Source organism: Lepidochelys olivacea (assembly GCF_965140295.1).
Source record: "Lepidochelys olivacea isolate rLepOli2 genome assembly, chromosome: 16".
NCBI classification, from domain to species: Eukaryota; Metazoa; Chordata; order Testudines; family Cheloniidae; genus Lepidochelys; species Lepidochelys olivacea.
The window spans coordinates 8712110-8737671 of NC_140426.1; the positions used below are offsets into that span (position 1 = coordinate 8712110).

Genomic DNA, 25562 nt, shown 5'->3' on the forward strand with positions numbered 1-25562 from the left:
GCCTCAGTTCCATTATAAAGAAATGATTTATTTAGTTCTCAAAATGATCAGCAATGCAGAGCAGACAGCGTGTGAAAGATTTCCAGTTGTTCTCAAACCCTTTGATCCATAACTCTGTCTCTCCCCACCTTGCACTGCCACTAGATGAACCATGGAAAACCTCAGCTGGCAGGTAAAGTAAGGTTGACTGTGTAACAAAGTGTAACATTCTATATCCACAATAAAAAAACAAAGCAAAAGCACCACGAGGCCTGGTTGAGACTAGCTCAGATTGCCCATTAGAACAAACTTTTATTAAAGTTATATTTAGATTCGCAGCTCAAAAAAAAAAAAGCCACTATGCAATAGCAAGTCAGGTGCCAGAAGAAAGTAGCAATCTTAAGGAGAGGGGGAAGAAACTCAAAATTATTGATATACACGTAGTGGCATACAAAATAAGTTTACTCCTGTGATGCGCTCACTGCTGTGTGATCGCCTGCCTTCCTGCTGGGCTAAACGGGCCTGAATTTCATTTCGGACCGTTTGTAGGAGTAGTTGTACCCTTTGCCTGCCTGCCAGTTCACCCCGTCTGCAAAGCTGCTGTGGGCTCCCAGCCAGTACATCCCATTCAGGTTGGAAGAATGGCAGCTACTGTACCACCAGGCCCCCTTGTAGGTTGTTGCACATGCGTTCGAACCAGGATCTTGCTGTCGGTCTTTAGTGGAGAACAGCATGTTGTTGTGGCCGGATAACGAATCCCCTGTGTGACGTAAATGAAACCACTGTTTATGGCAGGTCGCAGGCAGTTTAGTTCCTCAGTGGCCAAATCTAACATTCCTGGAGTCGTGCTGTCCATTTCCCCCTTTCATGAGGCACTCGGAATCCCTGGAACTATAGAAGGAAGTCTGAAGCTCAATTTAACCGCTTCCATCTGGGTTCCTGATGCAGCAGGTGCTGGGTTACATACCACCTCCAGCTCTTCTGAGGTGTAGGTATTCCACAGAACGCCTGTGGCTAAGTCACCTGACTAGGACTAGGATTGTCACACACCTCCTGGGTAACCTGGGACAAGTCGCTAGAAAGTCAACGGGAGTTGGGTACCTTAAGCCTCTCTGAAAGTGGCAGTCATAATACCTCGGCACTTCAGTTCCTTAGTTGTAAATCATAATTCCTTACCTGCACCCCCTGCCTTGTCTATTGAGATTGCCACTTCTCTTACCATGTACAGAACCGATTAACTGATAGTACAACAGTACCTGATCTCGTTTCGGTCCTCTAGGCGCTATCATGATATAAATAAACAATAACAGTACGGGCACTTCAAAGATCATGGCTGTTGACTGCAGCAAACCCAACAGGACCATGGCCAAATTCCTCTGGGGAAGGATGGGATGAGTTGAGAATCCATTTAGAACCAGAGATTATACACAGGAGCCCCGAAAATGGACCCATATCAAACCAGAGTGTGAGATCGAGTTTAGACAACAAAACAGCTAGCTCCTCAGCTCCCTGGTGGGCAGGCTCCCCAGCTCCCCAGCGGGCAGGTGGATGCCAAATAGACTGTTTGGTTCCACCAGAAATTTCACACTATTAGTGTCGCATTCTGATAAGTAACAAAATGTCAGCAATCTGGAATTTCACATTACATGGACATTCCCTTTTCCAGTCAGTTTTACTCCCGTAGCAAGGCTCCTGTGTGAGATTGCTACTTCTTTCTGCCTCTACTCTCAGTTTAAGTCAGGTGGAGCAGCAATTCATGAACATCATAAATACAGCTAAACAAACTTTTTCTAACCTCAAAGGTCCAATTCAGGATCCATTTGAGTTTGCGGTGAAGATTCAGCTCTGCTCTTCTTTTATCTGAATAACTTTCCATCTGTAATGACGCTCACCTGCCATTTATCTGGACCACGTTCTGAGCTCCTGACTCAGGTAAAATGCCCAGTGACTTTGATGGGAGTTTGCCTGACTAAGGACTGAGTAGGAGAGGGTAATAACTTCAAGATTTAGCCTTAGGAAATGGCAGAGTAATTGTAGATGAGAAGTTTAATTTACTTTTGTTGTGGGATTCTGTACACCTCCAATGGCATTGTAGCATTTCTCTGTGCTATGAAATGTAGAGACCATGTATGGCACCTACCTGCATTACCCCCAAGGAAATCTCCAAGAATCAGCTTGTAATTTTCAGTCTCTCCTAAAATTTTGAATGACTTGTACTTGGCAAATGCATGGATGTTATCGAAATCTGTGAGGTCAATGCGAAGTTCATTATCTCCTAATGGAAACAAATTGGAAAGAAAGAAAATAGCTCATCACACATTCCATCCACATTTTGCATCTTTAGGAGTTCCTTCAACTTCACCTCACCTCTAATAGAGGCAAACCAGCAGCACCCTTCCCTTCAGCTCTGACACCAAAATCTCCTCCTTTCCACTGGATTTATTGCTGACCCATCCTGGATGGTAGGTTGCATCTCTTATCTTGGTTATATTTACATCTTAGTGGATACATTTACATCTAAGTGCCAGAAAAACTAGAAGCAACTATAAAGAAACCCTCGAAACCTTCGCTGTTTATGTATCACTGAATGCTAGCTGCTAAGCAAGAAGATATTTGAAATCGGTTTCATTAGCCCCTACTTGCAGAGCAATAATGACTTTTTAAGGTGTGTTGCTAATGTGTTGAAAACTTGATTGATCAACTGGTTCGGGGAGGGACAGAGAAGGGCTATGGGCAACTGGAAAGAAAGTTCTCAGGAGGCCCAGATTTTGCAAAACAAAGCCTTCTCTACATTTCCTGCGTTATTTTTAGAGTTCCTGTTTGCCACAGTAAGAAAAATCAGCAGTCTCTGGGTACATGCTCTTCCTTAACTTGAGACCAAGAATCAACACTCAAACAAGAAGGGCATAAACAGAACAGCCTCTAGTGCTCTATGTTCTGGAGTCTGGTCAGCCAGTCCATCTGTCTCTCATAGGCAGGAGAAGATAGGAATTTCTGGTAAGGAATATTTGCCATTTGATTCATCACTCTATTTACCAGGCCCTGACTGGAGCCACCAGAGCTACAGTGTTAGCTGGTCCAATGAGATTTCACAAAAGAACCCTTTTTTGTAACATGCATGTCCACTATTACCAGCATTTAACATGTTATGGCTTTGCATAGAATTAATAGTGAACCTTAACAATTATGGGATGGCAGCCGCTGTGACACTATGACCCATATTCACCATAGTAATATTATTATGGTATGATTATGGCATAATTATTATGCATTTTGTACAAGAGGAGTCATGTAAGGTGTCATTGGAAAAGTTTCAGAGTAGCAGCCGTGTTAGTCTGTATTTGCAAAAAGAAAAGGAGGACTTGTGGCACCTTAGAGACTAACCAATTTATTTGAGCATAAGCTTTCGTGAGCTACAGCTCACTTCCACAGTATGCATCCAATGAAGTGAGCTGTAGCTCATGAAAGCTTATGCTCAAATAAATTGGTTAGTCTCTAAGGTGCCACAAGTCCTCCTTTTCTTATTGGAAAAGTTATGATTTGCTGAATATGATTATCCTATTTGTATGCATGCATCATTTTTGTATCTAAAGTTATGAATATTGACTAGGGATCTGTATTTCACATGTAGTTACACTTGGGTGACACCCACTAGGCAAAATGCTACCAGCTTAGACAGCTGCTTGGGAAGGGCCTATTCAAGATAATGGGCCATTAGGAAAAACAATAGGCCTTAGGAGAAGCTCATCCACCACCCAGTGAGCCTTCCTGAGAACGCTCAAGACAGCCTGTAAGTAATGGCTGCTATGACTCTGGAGGGGGATGTGACCAGACCACATGACTCTGGACTCCATTTTCGGTACCTGTATTTTTCCACAAACTGGGCTGGGAACTGTTTTTGGAACAAAGGGTTCCCTCCATATGCTAAAGCTATATAAGGCAGGAAGTGACATTATCAGTTGTTCTTCACTCCCCCACAACTGAACACCTGAGAAAAGCTCTGAAAGAAAAGGACTTGAAATGGGGGTGGGGATCCCAACCTGCAAAGCAAGTGCAGCTTGTGCCTTGAGAATCTGCGAGCCTGCTTGTATCATCAGTCAGGCCGAGAGATTGTTCATTCTAAATCTATCCTTCTAGTATGTTAAGCTTAGTTTGCGTTTTTGTTTATTTACTAGGTAATCCGCTTTGATCTGTTTGCTATCACTTATAATAATTTAAAATCTATCTTTTTGTAGCTATTAAACTTGCTTTATATTTTAACCTAAACCAGTGTGCCTTTAAGTGAAGTGTCTAGGGAAAAATCTCAGCTTGGTTACCACAAGTGTGCATATTCCTCTCCACATTGAGGGAGAGGAGAACTGAGTAATAAATTCATACTGGTTGGGATTTTGACCAGAGCAGAAAAGTACAGCTCTGGGGTCCTGGGCTGGGATGCTGGGGGTAATTTTGGCTGCAGCCTCTCTATTGTTGGTTCATATAGCGGCTGGCCAAAGCCTGCATACAACTGGGTGTGTCCCTGCCTGTGTGAATGCTGGTGGGAGTGTAGGACTGGGAGCCTGGCACAGCAGCACAGTGCAGAGAGGGAGACCAGGCTGGTGAGTCAGAGGGCTCAGTGGTACCCCAGTTCCAGGTTGCACCCCAGGGGGAACCCATCACAACCGCCACCTTAAATCCATCTCTCTCTAGAAAAACACACAATAAGGAAAGTCAGTAGCTGACCTATGGCTGGACTGTCCTTTTCCTTATCAGAGAGCCTAGTTAAAGTTATAAAGAGAACACTCTACAATCAAGTACAGAGCAAGAACTTGGTGGGGAAAAGTGCACACGATGCATGTTGTTTAGTTACCAAAAGAGGTTAATAGGTGAATATTGTCATTTCCCAACCAGAATTCTGTCAGGCGGCTGCCAAAACCTCTCTTGTATGAATGCCAGTCACGGAAAAAATCCACTGAACCATCTGCCCGCCTCTGGAACACCTGTGGGGAAATGAAAGGGATGCAGGTCAGTTTCTGTCCTGAACAAAGCAAGAGTACCAGAGCAGAATTTTAAAGCATCCACAGTCACTATTAAACTAGTCAAATTCTACTCTGCCTCACAGGATATAAATGAGAGCTCAGATTGGCATTTAATTACTGGTACTTATTTTCATCTGTTTTGAAAATTGACAAAGTGGATAGATGCTGTAACAGATTCATAGATTTTAAGGCCAGGAAGGTCTCCTCCATACATGGACCATAGAATCTCACCCAGTACTTTCTGCATCGAGCCCACAAATAGAAGTCTAAAGCAATGAACTAATACAATTTCACCTCTTACATGCTGGAAAGCTAAGGAATTACTTCTACATAAATAAGTGACATAAGATAGCAGCTGCGGACAAAAATGACCGATAAGGAGCTTGTCTACAGCCATGTTCCAGTTGTGCAAGTGAAACTTTCTGAGCACCTGGTGCCTTAGCACCAAAAAGGGAAATCCTCCCACTGCTGTGTTAATAGGCTTAACAGGGAAATTGGAAGTTAAAAGAATAAAATATTAAAAGCTGGTCAGAAAATGCAGTCCCATTGAAACTGAAATGCTTCATAAAATTGTATTGAATTCTCAACCTCTTGTACTATATATTATAATATAAACAAAAGTCAAAATCAAAATGACACACTTGTGCTGATGTTAGCTAAATGAAACGTTTTTGATTGATCCAAAACAAAACAAAAATCAGAATATTCATTTGGAGAATTTTAAAATTTTCAAGTTTTATTCTGATTTGTAAATAAGCCAAATTCTGCAATTGTGAATTCCTAGTGAAACAGAATTCCTCTGCATTGCACATATTTTCCCTCCTCTTTCAACTCCATTTAACACAGTGGACTACGGGGTTTTTCTTTTATATGGCGATAGGTATTGGATACAAAGGTAACCAGAACCTGTAAGACCTCACTCCCTTAACACCATCAGCTCCTCACTTTTTTCCTCACCTTGTGCACCTCCTCTTCCCCCAAATTCTAACAGAACAGATTTAAACAAGCTCCCAGTTCAGCCTCAATTTTATCTTAAACACACTGCCAAGATGGGAAGTTTCTGTTTGAACTCCTGCTCCTAGTGAACATGTATCACTGGGACAGCACAAAGAAATAGATTTCATTTTCAACCAAGGTTACAAATGCCTTCACATGGTTGATGTCCTTTCTAGGAACTGACTTGTTTGAGCAAACCCTTGGCCCCATCCCACGCCCTGTGAAATCCATCAATGATTTGCATTGGCTTTGATGGCAGCAAGAACGAGCACTCCATGATTTGTTCTCACTTACTATCCATCCACCTCCGTCTGTGTCCATGTCACACAGCACAGTCATGGTGTTACAGTCATGGGGGTAGATGGTGTACCAGCCGCTCATGATGTTCCCTCTGGCTAACAGCTCCTTGCAGTTCTTCGCTCCTGGAGAGGATGGTAATTTAATGTTATAAATAAATTACTTGCTGGAATGGATAATTACACAAGCATCATTGATCCCTTTTCAAGGAACTAGGAATTTCAAATAGTTGTCTTTTCCAAACCCTAGAGTACTGGATTTCTTTTTAAACAGCTTTCCTAAGTCCTGACTTCTATTTGAAAAGACATCAGCAAAACGGTACATTCCCAATGAAACTGACTCCTTCAGACTTCATATAGAAATGTACACAAGGATCCACAGTGGCTTTTAGTCATTAGCCCATTTTACAGGATTACCTGCTTGTATTATAGTCAGGAGGGTTTCTGATATAACAAACGCATGTAAGTCAATAATGCTAACATATCAGAAAGAGGTGTCAGTTACACTAGTTGCTACAGAAGTCGGAATGAATTCCAAGCACCTTTGACTGTGTCTCTACCCTGTGAGCTGACCTCCAGGTCCCTTGAATGGGATGAGTTGACAGCTCAAGTAATGTGATTCTAGGAAACACTCACCTGTCTTACAGTGTACGTCCTTCAGCTCCTCCTCAGCTGTTCAGGAAGGGAAACAGAAGGAAGGGGGATTGAAACCAGGAAAAGAATGATATTTTCCTAAACTCCTGCTCAGGCCACAAGGCATGTATGTATCATGAGTTAAGAGACAGTAAAGCATCTTAACGCATCTCTAACCCCAGCTACCAGTATGTGGAGACAAGTCCTTCCCTAGACAAAGATCAGTGTCCTAAATTCTCTCCAGCCATAGATTTTACTTCCCACACCCTCATCCATAAAAATAACATCCAGTTACACCTTACCTAACATTCTTCACAAGCTGGGAAATATTCAGGCAATTGTAGGGTGTGAAATTCATTTTATCCCTTTAGTTCCTTCTGCACCAAAGTAGCATAATTTCACACATCTGAGCCTCCCCAAACTTTCAGGGGAGATCAGTTCTCGATCCAAATGCAGATGCACATGTGACAGCCCATGCTCATCTCTAATTATTGAAGTTTTTTCACACTCTTGGATAGCTCATCAGCTCCAGGGATATTAACAAATTCAGTATTGTGTGCAAACAAATTGCACTCTGAAAGTTTCCTGAGAGGTTCAAGTGTACTTCTTTTAAAATGAAATCAAATTATACTCTTGCCATAAAAGAAATTGCAGATGTTCTTACTTATAGTTCCAGGTATTCCACTGTCTCCTTTATCTCCTAAAAACACCAAAAAACACACAGGAACAAATCATTACACAGCCAAGAGACAGCATCCTGATCTGAGTGCTCATCCCAGCATTTGTTATTAATTCCATGTTGGTGTAAAACCCCAGTTCCCCTACATCACCCCATAGAAAAAATATTAACCCTTCCAGAGTTTGATAAGTGTGACACAGAGGAGAGAGGGCCAAATTCTTTTTCACATCAGTACCACCCCCCTGACTTCATCCGAGTTGAACGAGTACAAATAAGAGTGTAATTTGGGCAACTGTGTATGTTGGGGTGGGCTCTTTTTATTTTATTTTTGAGGTGAAGGCTGGAATTTCCAAAGGAGACCAAAAAAGTTAAGTGCCCAACTCCCATTGACTCTGGGACGCATTGGGTGCAGAGTTCTTTTGAAAAACTCTTAGCATGTCACAACTGCACTCCCTACTGACTCAGTTTCTATCACTAAGGATAACAGCATAAAAGACAGGAGTATAGCTCAACAAGTAAAAATTATTGGAGGTCTCTTACCTTTCAGACCAGGAACACCAATGTCACCATTCTCTCCTGGTGGAAAATGGAAAGAATGAACAGAGACGTAGCAATCTCAATGAAAGCTTAGAACTGAGGTTCTATTGGGATAAGAGCTGGGTGAATACTGAAAACACAGATCTATGAATTTGTTTGTGAAAAAATGGCCCAAAATGTCATTAGTGTCCATTCAATGGAGTCCGACTATTTGCTGTTCATGAATATTTAGATCACTGCTAGTATTAATGAAACTACTTACTTGTCCTGCAGACTGCATGAATTCATACCAGAAGTTCTTCAGTCATCACTCTCATATTAAAAGGTTTCAGTCAACTAGATCCCGTGACTCCACATCATAAATTACCAATGCCTGTAGCAAGCATTTCACAAAACAGCCAGCGGCTGAGAATACTTTGGTGAACACCAGGAATAATGGATACATTCTTAGCAATTAGGAACAGTTCATGAGTGAGTCATAAAACAAAGAGAGGCCTAAATTTGATTCATGCTCTAAATTGAGAGAAAGATGGGAGGAGGGGTATTGTTAAATGTTTCATAAAAGGAAAATTCAAATGTTAAAAATTATTTGATGGTAGTTAAACAAATTTACTTAGTCTTTTTATTACTTTACCTTTCTCTCCAGCTGGTCCCATCTTCCCAGGGCTCCCCTGAGTTCCCTTTTCTCCTACAAACACAGAGAATGAATTTAAACATTTTATATTTTCAAACACAGAAGAAATTAGAACAGATCTGAGCTCCCAATTCTACCCTTTCTGGCTGAATCCTCAGGCAATGAAAAAGGACACTGAAGCGAATGGAACCAAGCCAGTTTTCATCAGTTGATGATATTGGTCAAATCCTGCATGTAATTTACATGGTCTTTTAATCAGCAACACTATGGTTATATCTGATGAAGTGAGCTGTAGCTCACGAAAGCTTATGCTCAAATACATTTGTTAGTCTCTAAGGTGCCACAAGTCCTCCTTTTCTTTTCGCAGATACAGACTAACACGGCTGCTACTCTGAAACCTGTTATTTATTGAGTAATTCATGTTTGTGCCTGCACCATCCAAAGCCAATTCTCACTCAATGCTGAGGAAAGTACCTCTCATTCCTGCAGCTCCGGGTTCTCCTTTGAGACCTGTGGCACCAGGAACACCAGGGCATCCTTGCAGAATAGCGAGCTTCTCATTACCACCAAGACCCACCATTTTCACTTCTGGAGACATAAAATAATATTTATCAGACACGGAGGATATGGGATGTTCTGCAAATGTGAATTCCAGGTGGAATTCTCTGTGGTTCCCACTGTGGAGGGCTGCAGAAGAATCTTCTTTGGACCGTGGGGGAAGGTAGAGTCAGAGTGGAAAGCCTCTGCCCCAAACTCCCTGTCAGGCTGTGGGTTTTCTGGCCTGTCCCTCTGTGGTTCAAACTACCCTGTCCTCTCAGTCCATATTTCCTCTTGCTCGCAAACTGAAGTTTCAAGAGCTTCCATAGTCCAGACTGCATTGAGATTTGCATTTAAAGTCGGGATTAAGCCTCCTTCTTACATATGTGTCATGTAATTTATCATCCCCAAATTTACAGCACTAATTCGGTGCATAGAATGGAGTTTCTGCGAAGTCCACTAGTTTGAGTTATAATTGTTTAAAAGTCAGCCCTTAGAAAAAGAAGTTTAAAAAACAAACACTTTGGTCCCTCTAGTAAAGATGAAGAAGGGGACATGGGGGTGGTATGTTCATGACACCTGCATAAAGTAAAGATGATTTCATCCATGATTTCAGAGATGATATTACATTTAAACATGGCAAATCTTTAACACAGTACAGGCAGTCCTTGGACTCGTAACACAATTAGTTCCTGAAAATTGCGTCGTAAATCGAAACGCCATAACTCAGAACCGCAATCCACTCCACTGTGGGACCGAGCCTCAAAGTCTAAACCAATTGTCTTAAGTCAAAGCAGGGTGTAAATTCAGAAATGTCATAAGTGCTGTTTGTTGTAAGTCGAACGTTGTAAAGTCGAGGACTGCCTGTACAGTACATGACCATGACAGTCCTTCATTGTGTGAACAGCAGTTTTCAAAACAAGGCTGCAGGAAAGAAAGGGGTAAAAGGATCAGATCTTCAGCTGCTGTAAACTGGCAAATTGACTTCAGTGGAGCTTTGCCAATTAACACCAGTCCATCTAGCCAAAACACTGATGCATTGACAACTGTGTTAAAATTAGAAGCTGTCACTTTAAGTTCTAAGGGGCTCTAACTCTCTCTGTGTATGCCATGAACACAACAATTGTAGGTTGATATAACAGCAGGATCAGGGTTAGAAAAAGATCCAGGAACATTTTATAAAGCCACATTGTGAGAAAGTTACAGTTATTAACCCATACAAGACATCACCTATGCAAATACTGAATAGTATTAGAACAGGGAAATGAACAATGAAGACATCAGCAACTTCCTCCAAACAGAAATTGCCAACATTACAACACATAGGAAACTTGAGGTGTGAGAAGCATGTTTTGAGTCTGGGATTCTGCTTGGAAGTTGTTCGCTGATGGCTTTACTGTTCTTTTCCCTGTTTTCAATGTCTGTGTTGGTGATGTAACATATTGGTTAGTATCTCACCCTTTCTTACCAGAGCTTTTAGTTTTTTACAAGCTGGAAGCCATTTGTGAAGGTGATCTAGGAACGAGGTTTATACAAGAATGTGTATTAAGAGGGGGGATTTAAATATATATAACATGTTAGAAAATTCCAAGTCTTGAACATTTTAAAATACTTTCTGAACTGAAAGTCTGTGGAACAATAGAATGGATTGAAAATTAACAGCCGCGCCTCTGAATTTCATGGGTTCTGTTGGTTTATAGCAGCCTGAACCTGCAATAAAAACTATCCATCCCCAAATAGCTCAATCAATGCAAGTCTGTATGGGGAGCAGGAACGGCTTTCCCAGCTACTTGTATCCAGGTGCAGAGGGTAATAGAGCCTGTAATCAGCATCTTTTGGTGCACATGTTGTACTAAGGTGCCATTTATAAATGTTGAAGAGATGTTATAAGCACATTAGAAACCCATGTAGTATGTGTTATAGATGGTTCTAAACACGTCAGCAGAAGATGTTATAGATGGTTTTATTCAAAGGTTTATTACAGTAAATAATCATTCATATTATTGATTTAAGACGTGGTAAGCACCCCATTGACTTAACAGACTCTATAACAATCTGTAACCATAGACAAGCCTTGTATTAAAACAAGTTAATCATTTAATAATGGAACCTTAATATAAAAGATGACTGTGTTTTGTATGTGCTTTAGTACAGCTGCATTTTCCCCCTTATTCTAGATTCCACATTAATTGCAAAACTCTGGGTAGTACCTCCCAGGGGCAAGGGAATGAGGAAACAGTGTTGTGTGGCCCATACATTGGCTTTGTGGGGGCTGGCACATAAGCAAGTGTTTGATTTCATGAGGATGATTAATGAGCCAGAATTGGAGCAGCTTGGGATGCTATTGGAGATGGTTTCATTTTGAGAAGGGGAGTCTTTCAAGGTTCCCTCTTAGTAACTGGGAATTTTTCAGCCTTGTCTCCCTCATCCCCACCTCCCCAGGTCTGCCACAGCCCAGAGAAGATCCCAATACTAATGGGGAGAAGCTGGAAGCTATGAAGTGAGTCTAATGTGTCCGGTTCCTCCCTGTTCAGAGCTCTGCTGTATTGTGTGTGATCCCCGCTGTTCCTCAGAAATCAGCAGAAAGTCCTCTCTACGTGCTCCATGGAGTTAGGGCCCCCTGGCTCTGGGGTAATGAGGGAATGGAACTAGGGGGGCAGATGCTCCCAGCAACATGCTCCGTTTGGGACCTAGGGAATTTCCCATCAACACTAACTCCCCCTCCACAGCATCCCCTTCCCAAAGAGGAACAGTAAGGCGGATAAGCATGGCGGGGTGGCCACTCAGAGAGCCATGCTACTGAGAAGCATGGGGGAGGCTGTGCAGCACTGTGGAGGAGCTTCCTTTCTCCACAGTTCTCTGGGGTTTGGAGGCTGGGACCCTGCTCCCCTAGCTCCCAGATTCCTCTCTCCTATGGGGAGTATTTCTTAGAAATCCCATGAGATGAACTGTGCCTGATTCCTTCGCCCTGATTCCCCTTCCTGAGACCTCACTGCAGACGAGTCTTCAGTGGTGCTTCACCATCAGGGGTGGACAGTAACTACTGCAAAGTAGCTAGTCGGACCCATGTTGTTAAAAGGTAACAGCTTTGTTCCTCACTCACCTGGGCAGGTGTCCTGAGCCTCACAAACCACAGCTGCTAGGCAGAGTACGGCGAGGAGGGTTTGCTGGGCAGCCCTCCCCATGGCCAGTTGCTGGTCTCCGCAACGGCAGCTCCACTCGTCTTCTCACTGCCCTCTCCTCTGCTTTAGCATTTCAGAGCTGTGAGAGTTTTCCAGGCAACACAAATTATAATATTAAGCTCCACCTCTGACCTCTCAGTCTCCTCAGCCAGTCTCCATAGTCCAGTTTTTTCCCCTGCCGAGATCACTGTAGAGGAAGTGTTGCCACCTGGGTGCAGGGAAATCCTCAAAAGAGTTGACACCTTTTTTTTTTTTAAAATATAAAACCTCCTGTGGCCTTCTGGTTCCAGTCTTCTGGTTTCCCTTTGGTGAGCCGGGGGATTTACACTGAATGTAGAGCTGTCGGGGAGAGGGTTATTAGGAGCTTAATTCCAAAATTCTGAGGAACTAACCCACAACTAAGGAACTAAATACACCTCCGACACGTCACTTTCATGCAGCGGGTACTGTATAACTGGTTACCACATTCAAATCTCTTGCCCTTTATAAATCAGCAGCAATGCCCAGCCATGCTCTGGGTATTTGCATAATTTTGGTCACACACATACACATTTGTATTCTGCTCTGTTCAGGTTCTTATACCAGGCCCATCATCTTGGTGTGTGAGCACCTTCCAGAGACGCATTAAGCCTCATAATAGTTGGATTCTTCCTAATGGACTGTGCCACCTACTTTAGGATCCAAGCCAAACAACACTGAAATTAGTGGAAACCCTCCCATTGATTTCAATAGATCAGGCCCTGAATAAAGACCCACCAATAGAACAACAACCCCCTTCTGTGGCAGGTATCTTAAAAAAAAAATCCTCAATTCCAAAACGTTTGGACTATTAGCACATCCTGGCTCTGAAGGACCACATCTTGTGGATATCATAGAATCATAGAATATCAGGGTTGGAAGGGACCCCTGAAGGTCATCTAGTCCAACCCCCTGCTCGAAGCAGGACCAATTCCCAGTTAAATCATCCCAGCCAGGGCTTTGTCAAGCCTGACCTTAAAAACCTCTAAGGAAGGAGATTCTACCACCTCCCTAGGTAACGCATTCCAGTGTTTCACCACCCTCTTAGTGAAAAAGTTTTTCCTAATATCCAACCTAAACCTCCCCCACTGCAACTTGAGACCATTACTCCTCGTTCTGTCATCTGCTACCATTGAGAACAGTCTAGAGCCATCCTCTTTGGAACCCCCTTTCAGGTAGTTGAAAGCAGCTATCAAATCCCCCCTCATTCTTCTCTTCCGCAGGCTAAACAATCCCAGCTCCCTCAGCCTCTCCTCATAACTCATGTGTTCAAGACCCCTAATCATAGTACACCAGATACATAGTGCACCAAGGCAGACACTAACCAGCCAAGGTGTTTTTCATCCAATTTTTGTCACTGTTTTGCTCATCAAGGAATCCTGCTTGGTGGTGGCATAGTTGTAAGATCTCTGATCAGGTTAGATAAGCATTTAGAAACCCATCCTGTGAACTCTGGTTCATCTGAGTAGTCTAACTGAAATTAAAGGGATGAGTCACATGAGCGAGGGTTTGCAGGACTGGGCAGTAAGAGACTCCCTAGTGCGCCTTTACCTAGCACCTGAGCAGAGCACAGGCAGAATAGGAGGTGGGTTAGCACTCTGAGCCAGCCCTCAACCTTGACAAGAGCCATGCTTCATATGGACACCAGTAAAGGTGCCTGCCGTGATGTATCCCTTTTGGTCCTTTCATTTCTCCCCCTGGTTCCCTATAGATTGGAGCCCTCTTCCTTGAGACCAATGCACAGCCTGCTATCCATCTCTCTGCTGTCAGAACTGCCTTCTTCCACTAACTCCGCTGTGTCTACCTGCTACCATTTCCATTCCTCCACCTTCTCAGACTTGCTCCATGGCAGAAGAGAACTCCATAAACAGGGAAGTTTACATCTTTTCCTCCACACCAGTCCCCCTGCTCCTGGAAACCCAGTTTGTTGCCTCTGCCACATGCTCAGTCTTCACTGGTCCAAAAACAGGTGTTCTGAGGTTTCTTTGGAACCCGGGTCTCTCCTGTAGCAGGATGACGTGAAACCCATCCCTTCAACGTTCTTACGTTACCTGGCTCTGCTCCCTCAGGGCTGATTGCACTAATGTTATTGGGGTGGACTGAGTTTTCAGGGAGATTTGTTTTATTGTTAAGAGCCTTAAGAGCCTTATTACAGCAGTAAGAGCATTGGCTACTACCCAAATTCCTTTCCTTCCACTTAACACTAGAAGGCAAAAATAGATTTAGTAGGACACAAAGGGAGGGAGGCACTGAGGGATTTACATCCATATTAATCTGCCTAGTTTACGAAAGGAAACCTATCTTTGTTTACAACAGCTGGAGATAGAGTATGGATGGACATGACCCCTGCTGGAATGTGATTGCAGTGTTTATCCCCAGGGCGATATAGAACAATGAAACATTGTGGAAATCAGCGTGGAGGAAATGTCAAAGAGTGTCTTAAAGTTCAAGGATTTTTACAAATGTTCTTTGCAAGTGTTGTAGCTGCATTGGTCCCAGAATATGAGAGACACAATGTGAGTGAGAAAAAAAGGAGTACTTGTGGCACCTTAGAGACTAACCAATTTATTTGAGCATAAGCTTTTGTGAGCTACAGCTCACTTCATTTGGAAAGGAAGATGATGTCTGTCTGTATCTGTACGAGTTTTTTCATGAAGTTGATAGATTTCCACTCCATACGGCTAAATGCAGTGCCTTGCATAATGACAGGTTTCAGAGTAGCAGCCGTGTTAGTCTGTATTCGCAAAAAGAAAAGGAGGACTTGTGGCACCTTAGAGACTAACCAATTTATTTGAGCATAAGCTTTCGTGAGTGAGAGAATATCTTTTATTGCCTTCTGTTAGCAAGAGGGACAAGGTTCTGAGCTACACAGAGCTCTTCTTGTTCACGAGGCCTGGTTGAGACTAGCACAGATTCCCTATTAGAACAACTTTTTATTAAAGTTATACTTAGACATGCAACTCAAAAACAAAAAAAAAGATGAAAAAAGATCGTTGGATGAAGTGAGCTGTAGCTCACAAAAGCTTATGCTCAGATAAATGTGTTAGTCTCTAAGGTGCCACAAGTACTCCTTTTCTTTTTGCGAATACAGACTAACACGGCCGCTACTCTGAAACCTGTCATTAAGTGACATAGGAGCCTAAGCCCCATTTTCTGAAGGGATATAGGTATTTAGGAGCCTGGATCCCATGGAAATTCAATTTTGAAAATGGGTCTTAGGCTCCTCAGTCACTTAGAGACTTTTGAAAATCCCACCCAAAATATTGTTCATAAATGTACATTACAGTAAGGCTGCTCAAACATTTCTGGGGCAGCTCATGCTGTTCTCAAGCCCACAGGTGGAGTGTCGGGGAGGAAAGACCTGGGGGCCAAGTGAAAGCTGAGGTAGGAACCTTCAGTTTGCTCTTTTTTTTTGTTTTTGAGTTGCATGTCTAAGTATAACTTTAATAAAAAGTTGTTCTAATAGGGAATCTGTGCTAGTCTCAACCAGGCCTCGTGAACAAGAAGAGCTCTGTGTAGCTCAGAACCTTGTCCCTCTTGCTAACAGAAGGCAATAAAAGATATTCTCTCACTCACGAAAGCTTATGCTCAAATAAATTGGTTAGTCTCTAAGGTGCCACAAGTCCTCCTTTTCTTTTTATGTCACTTAACACTTTTAAAAAATGTTACCCAAAGGGTACGTCTACACTGCAAAAAAAGACCTGCAGCACAGTTTGGGCTGGCCCAGATCATCTGCTTTTGGCTCAGGAGTATCAGGCTTTGGGGCTAAAAATTGCAGTGTAGTTGATCAGGCTTGCACTGGAGCCTGGGCTCTGAAACCCTGCGAGGGGGGAGAGGATTTTTATTGCAGTGTAGATGTACCCTGACTGACTTAGAAGCACAAATGCTTTTAATTTTGGAGCTTGTGTTCTTAAGTCACTCAGGGCCTGACTGTTAAAGGTATTTAGGCACCTAAATCCCAGGCATCTAAATACCTGTAAGAATCTGGCCAAGTCAGTTTTGAAAATCACACTCTAAAGTCTTTAGTTGAAGGATTACATTTTATTTTATTTTATCCTTTCCATTTCTTTGAAAGCAACTTCCTCAATAGCACTGGGCTCTTTTACAAGAGTTTGAAAGTACCCATGGCTTTACCTAGGGCAGTGGCTCTCAACCTTTCCAGACTGCTGTATCCCGTTCAGGAGTCTAATTTGTCTTGCGTACCCCCAAGTTTCACCTCACTTAAAAACTACTTGCTTACAAACTCAGACATAAAAATACAAAAGTGTCACAGCTCATTGTTACTGAAAATTGCTGAATTTCTCATTTTTACCATAGAATTATCAAATAAATCAACTGGAACATAAATACTGTAGCACATTTCCGTATACAGCATATAGGAGCAGTATAAACAAGTCATTGTATGAAATTTTAGTTGGTACTGACTTCGCTAGTGCTTTTCATGTAGCCTGTTGTAAAACTAGGCAAATATCTAGACAAGTTGATGTACCCCCGAAAGACCTCTGCGTACCCCTGGTTGAGAACCACTGACCTAGAGAACCACCGTTTCTTCCTAGGATTGATGTCACTGTATGAAGGGTTAGTACCAAGAATTATGGTAAAGCAGCAGAGACAATGATTGGCCAGCGATGTGACATCATTCCCAGAAGCACCATGTTCCAGGAATACTGGAATAGCACACGACACTAGAAGTGCTCAGGTATCATTGCAGCCCTCCAAAGGAAATTTGGATGTCGGAATATAAACTAACCGCTTAACTTTAATCCTGGTCTAATGGATAGGTCATTGGACTGGAAATCAGAAGATCTGGCTTCTATTCCTGGCTCTGCCACTGACTGGATGCATGATTTTGGGCAAGTCATTTCACCTTCTGGGCCTCAGCTTCCCCTCCCACCTTTTGTCTTTCTTGTGTACTTAGATTGCGAGAACTTTGGGATGGGCTGACTCTGTGTGTTTTCACAGTGCTAGCACAGTGAGGCCCTGATATTGATTGAAACCTCCAGGTGCTACCTCAATACACATCATAATACCACCAAAGCCAGAAACAGAGATCATTCATTTTTGAAGATTCCCACTAACAAGAAAGGAGGAAGCTATCAGGAAGATGAGCATGGATATTTTCTTTGTTAAAACTAAGATGCTGAAACAATCAGATAATTACTACCAACACTGAAAAGCTACTTTCGTAATTGGAACATGACTGTGAACTGGCAGTTACATTACAGCTGAATTTTAAGGACGTTCAGTTCCCAATCAGTGGACATAGGATCTGCTCTTCTGGGCGGGACCAGCACCTTGTACAGCAAATTCTTTTCACAATCTGATCATATCTGATCACTCTGCCCTTCTAGAATTGACAGGAATGTCCTGGTTCCATTGTGATGACAATCGTCGTATTAGTGTGCCGCTTCGCTTTGAGGCTTGCTCAGGAAGCCATTTTTCCTGCAAAAGCTACTGATTGTGGTCTCTGTGGGCCAGAGTTTCAAAAGAGCGCAAGGCCAGATTTCCATTATTTTCAGATTTCCAATTGATTCTGCTATCCGCCACCACGGTGCAAATCCGAAGGAACTGACTGCCAGGGAGATACCCCAGAGTACCTCAAGGAGTGACTGAAATCCGAATCTCTTCCACTGGGATCTGCCTCCTCAGCTCCACAGAAAACAACTACCAGCATGTACCCAGCATTCAGGGCTAGTTACCAGGCACTTTCTATGGCATCAGTGTAAACTACATGTTTACAGCCAGTCTGGCTTGGGGGGAGGCCCAGCTGGCTGAGCACCATGCCGAACTCTGGAAGCCCCATCTGGCTGTTTGTCTCTTGAAAAAGTGATTGGATGAAAAAAAGTAAACACTGAAGAGCTTTTTCTGACACCTATGCAACAGCTCTGCAGCGTCTCATATTCCACAGGTCCAGGAAATTGTGTAGCTTGCCAGCTAACTGCAATCCCAGATTTCCTGCAGCATGAGAGTTGCTATCTCTATTTGCAATGCTGAAGCCTAGTAGCAGCCCACCAAGTCTCAGAAATCTCACAGGAGAGACCTTCGTCTCTTCAGGCCACTCCTTTGTGCGCTCTCATTCTCTCTGTCCTGTAATTGCCCTCTGCTGAGAGCTGACAACCCCTGGGACAACAGTCAGAGTTCTTCCACAATGTCATCCTGCCCATTGTCCTTAGCCATCACACGGTATGCGATGCGTGTGAAGGAGCCCGTGAGCATCAGGACAAAGAGGATGAAGAGCAAGGGCCAGATCCCATATTCAATCCCTTTTAGGGAGCTCGGCTTATCCTCTGGGATGGTGTTGGTCAGATTCAGCATGTACCCAAGAGCCCAGCCAGCTGATACATTACCAACCTAATGAAACAAAACAACAGAGTAAGACTGGGTTCGTGGCAGGTGACTAGTGATAGGTGAAGCCCAGGGCTGGAGGCTCAGACAGATATCTCAATGCCCAGACCCAACGCTTAGTTAATTTTATCCTGGTCTCAAAATTGGGTTAGAAGACTCAAAAGACCAGGCTTTCTCAGGAGATTACTAGTTTCTGAAGGGCACTTCTGCTTCCAGTCCTGGCCAAAGGCAGGAAGGGAAGGGATGTGACTTTTCTTTTAAAAGATGTGTCTAACCAATCTAACCCTGCCCCCCAGATTATTCAAAATCTGAACCCAAATTTCACAGCTGGCCCCCGGCTCTGTAACAGACCACACTAGCTCTCCAGATGTGAACACTCCCAAACTTTGCAAGGCATTCAAAAACCAGAAACAGACTGGGATATTTTTTGACTCAGGCCCATCTCTCAACTCAGAAAACCATGAAGATGTCTTTTTGCCCTTAGTTTTAAATTATCTCCAGGCCACCTTCCCTGATCTACCACCTCGAATGGTGTCCTGCACCCCTCGATACACTGCATTCTAATAGAGGACTAGTTGCTCAATGTTAGGGTTGGAATTTTGACCCATTCATTCGTGATGTCTGTCAAGTTTCACAACAGTGACTGACAGAGATGATCATCTTTCTGTGGCTTAGTTGATGGTCCTGCTTGTCAGACTAGTCACTTTATTTTATAAAAATATAGCACTGGGGTATAGCTGCATAGCTCAGGTTCTGAACGTTTGGACTCATTTCTTATTTTATCTACACTATTTTTCCCCATCACCTTTGCCTGGGAGGAACTGCTGCCAGCCGGGAATGACAGCATCCGTGTAAGATATCTCAAAAATGATCATGGGAGAGGACATATCCCTCCCAGGCACTGTTAGCTACCTCCCCACAGACACATCTGTTATCTAAAGCATCACATTACTGACCTTCTCCTGGAATGTAATCTGGCCAGAGCTGTCCAAGTCGAACAGGAATCCCCTTGTACTTAGATGGTAGATGAACGTGGATACGGAACAGTGATCAGCAAGACTGTCTGGTCGCATCTGGAACCTCTTGCTCAGCTTAACAGCATTTGCAAAAGAAGTTAGACAAGTAAATATTCACTAACTGCATTTCCGAATGCTCCTAATATGGTAAAATCCAGTCCTTGTTGCTCTGTGCCACCAGTTGCTGAATTGCAGGAATGCTCTCAAGCATCTTATTTATGGCTATGAAGTGAATGCTTCTTTCAGCCTGCTAAGCTGAAGACTTTTAGTTCACCCTCAGGGAAGAGAGAGACCCTTCTTCATCCAAATCACTTTACATTTCATTTTTGTTTGTCTTTTCAAAGAAAAAATCTCTTGAATTCCCCATAGAAGGATCTCCATGGACCCCCTGGGTGTTGAAGGACCTCATGTCATGGGGCGCTCCATGTGGGAGGGAACAAGAGGATGAGGATAGTTTTGTATGGAAAGAAGAGTAACAGGAGACATAAGTATGTAAAATACAGGAGGGCCAGTCAAAATCCCCTTTCTACTCCTTAATACAAAGGAATGAGCACTTGACTAAATGAGAAGCCCAGGGAGAGGAGCTTGGATCACAGCTCCCATGGGTGATCTCTCTCTTCTGCATAACACTGTACAGATTATATCAAAGTCAGGGACCCTATTTGTTCGGCACAATGTACCTATTCTCCGATGCTGAGCAGTCTTTGGAAGCCACAGAGCAACCACAAACCACAAAGCTAATAAAAATGAAAAATACAAAACAGGAAAATTTAGATTGGATGATGTTTGACATTTGCGGAGATTTGGAGTTTTTTATAACCTGGGATCTCACAGTGATATCCCAAACATATGGTACAAAAGAGCCTATGTGCACTCCCTGATGAGAAGTCCCATTCACAGCGAGATGGCACCTCCAGCCAGCTTGAACCACCCAACCATTCCAGCCACATCTCGGTGGTGTCAGCAATGAGGTGGAAATATTTCTACCAGGAGGATCCACAAAATGGCTGGAATTGTCAGAAGGGCTCAAGCACGGACAATCACGGCCAGATTTTGAAAAGAGCTCAGCATGTTGTGCAGAAGTTGGGTGCGGAGCTCCTTGGAAAGCCTGGCCCTGACTGTGGATGTTCAGCCCTTGGAAATCTGGCCCAGCAAGACCAAGCAGGACTCGTTACATTCAGCTGTTTTCAGAAGCTGGAAACACCCTTGTCACAGAGGAGGCTGGAGAGTGTGTCTGCTCCTAGTACTTTCTCTCTCTGCCTTAAGATGGAGCAGAGGCTTGTGCAATGCTTTACAAAGTGTACAAGGAAAAGCTCACCCATTAGGTCATTATAGCCATTCCCACAGTACCGTGTATGGACAGGTGACTGCCACATGCGCTGTGTAGACAAAGAGGCAAAACAGTCCCTGCCTGCATCCATGGAGACAAGAATACCTCATACTGACACGAGCATCAGACCAAATAGCCAAGTAACAGATAAGTTGGACTTGCTTCTCAGTGACACCAGTGGAGTCCCTCTGCTCAGCCCCATTGTAACAAACACCACAATCTGGCCCACTGAGGGTGTGTAGAGAGTCTGGGTTTAGAGTATTTTTGCATTGACTGGATCCCACTTCTTGAAAGTCCCACGGCTTTGGAAATGGGCTAGATCTTAACCCAGCACCCAAGAGAACCCCCGAGCTCCCCTTGGCTGGGGTCACCTGCTCGCAGCACTTTCAGGATAACCGAAGGTCTGAGTCGGGTTTTGCCTGAAAGCGTTGCCTGCCTCATTTATCCCCATGGTACAAGTGGGTTAGCTCACAGTCACCTCTTCCATAGACAGCCCACAGAATACGTCGACTGCCTGGCCCAGGTCGGTAGAGGGTGTCATCTTCTTCACAAGATCCAGAGCCTCAGAAATCACCTAGAACAGCAGCAGAAATACTCATTGGAAAATTCAGCCCGTTTGTAGAATGAATAAAGCAAGGCAGCGGCATGAGGGCGCACATGGCATGTTCCCAGGACGCTCTCCCAGCACGTCTCTGTTTGGTAGCTGTATGTCTCCATGACATGCACCAGGAGATCAAGCAGAATTCATTACACCTGGTTATTGAACAAAGGGGCAAACAATAGAAATGTCTCTGGGAAGCTGCTTTTCTGGCCTTTAGCACGGACTAGGGCAGCCCTTGAGCTCCTCAGCACCAGACCTCCGGCTGGGGCTTGCAGCAGGGAATAACTGGGGTGCAGAACCGCCCTGGCTGGCCACAACTCTTCCCAGCCCTGATAGCCTCAAAATGCCTCCAACGTGCCCCCCTGCACCAAAGGTCTGGTGGAGGCTCCCTGGGCCAGGAGTAGGGTAACTAGTTAATCTGATCCTCCAGCTACCACGTTGAATTACTTTCCCTTGTAGCTTGTATGGTAAAGATGTGGCTGGAGCTGCTAGATGCAGAGCAGCACCCAGGAGAGAGTCGGGTCTCATCTAGCACCTTTCACCCTCAAACTTTCCAAGCGCTCTTTGTGGACAGCGGAGTGAGGTACCGGCAGTGCAATAGCTGCAGCAGTCGTATGTTCAGCCCTGGCTCCCATAAAACTCTGGACACAAGGACCTGTGGTTCAGAGAGGGGATGTTGGGCAGCACATCAAAGTAATTCCCTACAGTATGTTTAGAACGTGCCAGAGGATCTGTAGCTTCCCCCTGAACAATAAGCAGATATGAGAAAGGATAGCGCCTCCAGAATCGCAGCACCCTGGTACTTCACTGCAGGCTCAGACAGCCTAAGCCTCTGTTCCACCATAGCACTTGAAGCCAAAGCCTTCTAGCCTAGAGATCCTCTGGCTGACACCCATGATGGATATCTGGTTCATTAAACCCATGCCCACATAGACACTTGAGAATTGTCACTAACCAGAAAGTTATCATCGTTTGGAACCTCAAAAAGGCAGTACACGTCAGATCCTCTTGGCTTGACGGGAGACCCCTACCACTTAAGCTAAAAAAGAATCTGTTGCTATTATTAGTGGAGGGCCCATGACACACCATAGAATAGGTCTCATTCCATCCAGTAGAGGGCAGTGCTGCACATATTTACTACCCAGAGCAATTCCAATTCCACCCAGCAGAGGACAGAGAACTAATACATACTAGTCAATCTCACAAAGTTTATTAGATGTTGAGCTGGGTACATCTCTTAAGAACTCCATGCGTAAAGCACACCTTAATGTCCTGGAGAACTTACCTGAAATCTAGTTATATTGGGCTGGAAAACTCCATTTGGGGAACACTGTGAGAAGCCACAGAACAAGGAGTCGTCGAACAAACTTCCCATGAGTTTCCTGCAGGCGGAAGAGTTGCTGGAGCCATTTACGTGAAACACATCTTCAGAGGTAGGTATGTTTAAAGAGGCGTTACTTCCAGTGCAGGGCCCAGTATGCACAGAACCGAACCGCACTTCCCGGAAATAGGAGAGAGGCCAGCAGGGATTAGACACAGATTTCACGTAGCCATCATCCTAGAGGGAGAGGATAAAACAGGAGCACAGAGAGCAAAAGGCAGTGCTGCAGTCTGAACAGGACTTTTCAAATAAAGACAAAATACAATGAAACTAAGAACGAGAAGTACTTGTGGCACCTTAGAAACTAACAAATTTATCTGAGCATAAGCTTTTGTGGGCTAAAGCCCACTTCATCAGATGCATGCAGTGGAAAATACAGTAGGAAGATAGATAGATAGATAGATAGATAGATAGATAGATATACACAGAGAACATGAAAAATGGGGGTTGCCATACCAACTCTTAACGAGACCAATCGATTAAGGTGGGCTATTATCAGCCGGAGAAAAAAAAATTTTGTAGTGATAATCAGGATGGCCCTTTTCAAACAGTTGACAAGAAGGTGTGAATAACAGTAGGGGGAAAATTAGCACGGGGAAATAGTTTTTAGTTAGTGTAATGACTCATCCACTCCCAGTCTTTATTCAAGCCTAATTTAATGGTGTCCAGTTTGCAGATTAATTCCAGTTCTACTGTTTCTCGTTGGAGTCTGTTTTTGAAGTTTTTTTGCTGAATAATGGCGACTTTAGGTCTGTAATTGAGTGTCCAGGGAGGCTGAAGTGTTCTCCGACTGGTTTTTGAATGTTATCATTCTTGACGTCTGATTTGTGTCCATTTATTCTTTTGAGTTGAGACTGTCCGGTTTGGCCAATGTACATGGCAGAGGGGCATTGCTGGCACATGACAGATTGACAGAGCCAGAAGAGTACCCAGAAGTCACCTACTACACGACAGGCCCAAAAAAGAAAGTAACAGAAAGCCACTAGCCATCACCTTCAGCCCCCAACTAAAACCTCTCCAGTGCATCATCAAGGATCTACAACCTATCCTGAAGGACGATCCCTCACTCTCACAGATCTTGGGAGACAGGCCAGTCCTCGCTTACAGACAGCCCCCAAACCTGAAGCAAATACTCACCAGCAACCACACACCACACAGCAAAAACACTAACCCAGGAACCTATCCTTGCAACAAAGCCCATTGCCAACTCTGTCCACATATCTATTCAAGGGACACCATCATAGGACCTAATCACATCAGCCACACTATCAGAGGCTCATTCACCTGCACATCTACCAATGTGATATATGCCATCATGTGCCAGCAATGCCCCCCTGCCATGTACATTGGCCAAACCGGACAGTCTCAACGCAAAAGAATAAATGGACACAAATCAGACGTCAAGAATGATAACATTCAAAAACCAGTCGGAGAACACTTCAGCCTCCCTGGACACTAAATTACAGACCTAAAAGTCACAATTATTCAGCAAAAAAAACTTCAAAAACAGACTCCAATGAGAAACAGTAGAACTGGAATTAATCTGCAAACTGGACACCATTAAATTAGGCTTGAATCAAGACTGGGAGTGGAAGAGTCATTACACTAACTAAAAACTATTTCCCTGTGCTAATTTTCCCCCTACTGTTATTCACACCTTCTTGTCAACTGTTTGAAATGGGCCATCTTGATGGTCACTACAAAAGTTTTTTTCTCCTGCTGATGATAGCCCACCTTAATTGATTGGTCTCATTAAGAGTTGGTATGGCAACCCTCATTTTTTCATGTTCTCTGTGTGTGTGTGTGTATATATATATATATATCTTCCTACTGTATTTTCCACTGCATACATCTGATGAAGTGGGCTTTAGCCAACAAAAGCTTATGCTCAAATAAATTTGTTAGTCTCTAAGGTACCACAAGTCCTCCTCGTTCTTTCTGCTGGTACAGACTAACACGGCTGCCACTCTGAAATGAAACTAAGGAGAGTTTGGTTTCAACATACTAGGTTTATAACAGAGAAAAGGTGGATTTTAAAAGTTTTGCATAAACCAAGCCCCCGCCATTCAGATTCTCATCCAAACTATCCAACCCTCTGCAAAGTTGGGACTTGGTACTGAATGTTTTTACCTTCTGTGGATTTCAGTGAAGCTGCAAGTGTTTGGCACCTTACAGAACCGGGACTTGTAGTGAGAATTTAGAGAACATGCCCCTTATAAGTTTCCTGGTCTTTCTTGTCGGACCAAGAAATACCGCTCCTCTGACCTTCCCCTTCCCAGCCCAAAGCAGACATGCAGGGAAGGTAAAGGATGTTCACAGGTCAGACTTTTATCAAAATTTCAAGAACAGGCCGTCTGAGTTTGGGATGAATGTTCAGTCTACC

General features: G+C 43.6%; 2 protein-coding genes across 3 annotated transcripts in view; both read right to left on the reverse strand.

Annotated features, from left to right (window-relative positions):
* Window positions 1–40: 40 nt before the first annotated feature.
* On the reverse strand, window positions 41–14574 carry LOC311532216 (ficolin-2-like). 2 transcript variants are annotated; one of them, XM_084650494.1, is made up of 11 exons: window positions 14558–14574; window positions 12410–12827; window positions 9244–9357; window positions 8770–8823; window positions 8139–8174; window positions 7584–7619; window positions 6923–6958; window positions 6285–6412; window positions 4826–4955; window positions 2120–2254; window positions 41–739 (listed from the first exon to the last, which is right to left on the reverse strand). In XM_084650494.1, exons 2-11 carry the CDS (start codon window positions 12489–12491, stop codon window positions 492–494), a joined length of 999 nt encoding a protein of 332 aa, XP_084506620.1. In that variant the 5' UTR covers window positions 12492–12827; window positions 14558–14574; the 3' UTR covers window positions 41–491. The 2 variants fall into 2 exon arrangements, with proteins under 2 accessions (XP_084506620.1, XP_084506621.1); XM_084650495.1 differs by lacking the exon at window positions 14558–14574 and having other exon boundaries at window positions 12410–13014.
* Window positions 14575–16527: 1953 nt separating this feature from the next.
* Window positions 16528–25562, reverse strand: part of LOC311531927 (ectonucleoside triphosphate diphosphohydrolase 2-like) — a 29997-nt gene continuing 20962 nt past the window's right edge. Inside the window, exons 6-9 of the mRNA XM_084649789.1 lie at window positions 23084–23356; window positions 21676–21771; window positions 19808–19942; window positions 16528–18857 (exon numbers count right to left, since the gene is read on the reverse strand). Coding sequence (XP_084505915.1) covers window positions 18639–18857; window positions 19808–19942; window positions 21676–21771; window positions 23084–23356 — 723 coding nt within the window. The 3' untranslated portion in view covers window positions 16528–18638. The remainder of the gene's footprint in view (window positions 18858–19807; window positions 19943–21675; window positions 21772–23083; window positions 23357–25562) is intronic.

Excerpts from the sequence above, each read along its gene's own strand:
- LOC311532216 (XM_084650494.1), bottom strand. The coding sequence starts at position 12,491 with ATGGGGAGGGCTGCCCAGCAAACCCTCCTCGCCGTACTCTGCCTAGCA. Across the intron at positions 8,824-9,243 it reads CGGAGCTGCAGGAATGAGAG|GAGAAAAGGGAACTCAGGGG; the intron begins GTACTTTCCTCA and ends CTGTGTTTGTAG. Across the intron at positions 4,956-6,284 it reads CAGACGGAGGTGGATGGATA|GTGTTCCAGAGGCGGGCAGA; the intron begins GTAAGTGAGAAC and ends ATTTCCCCACAG.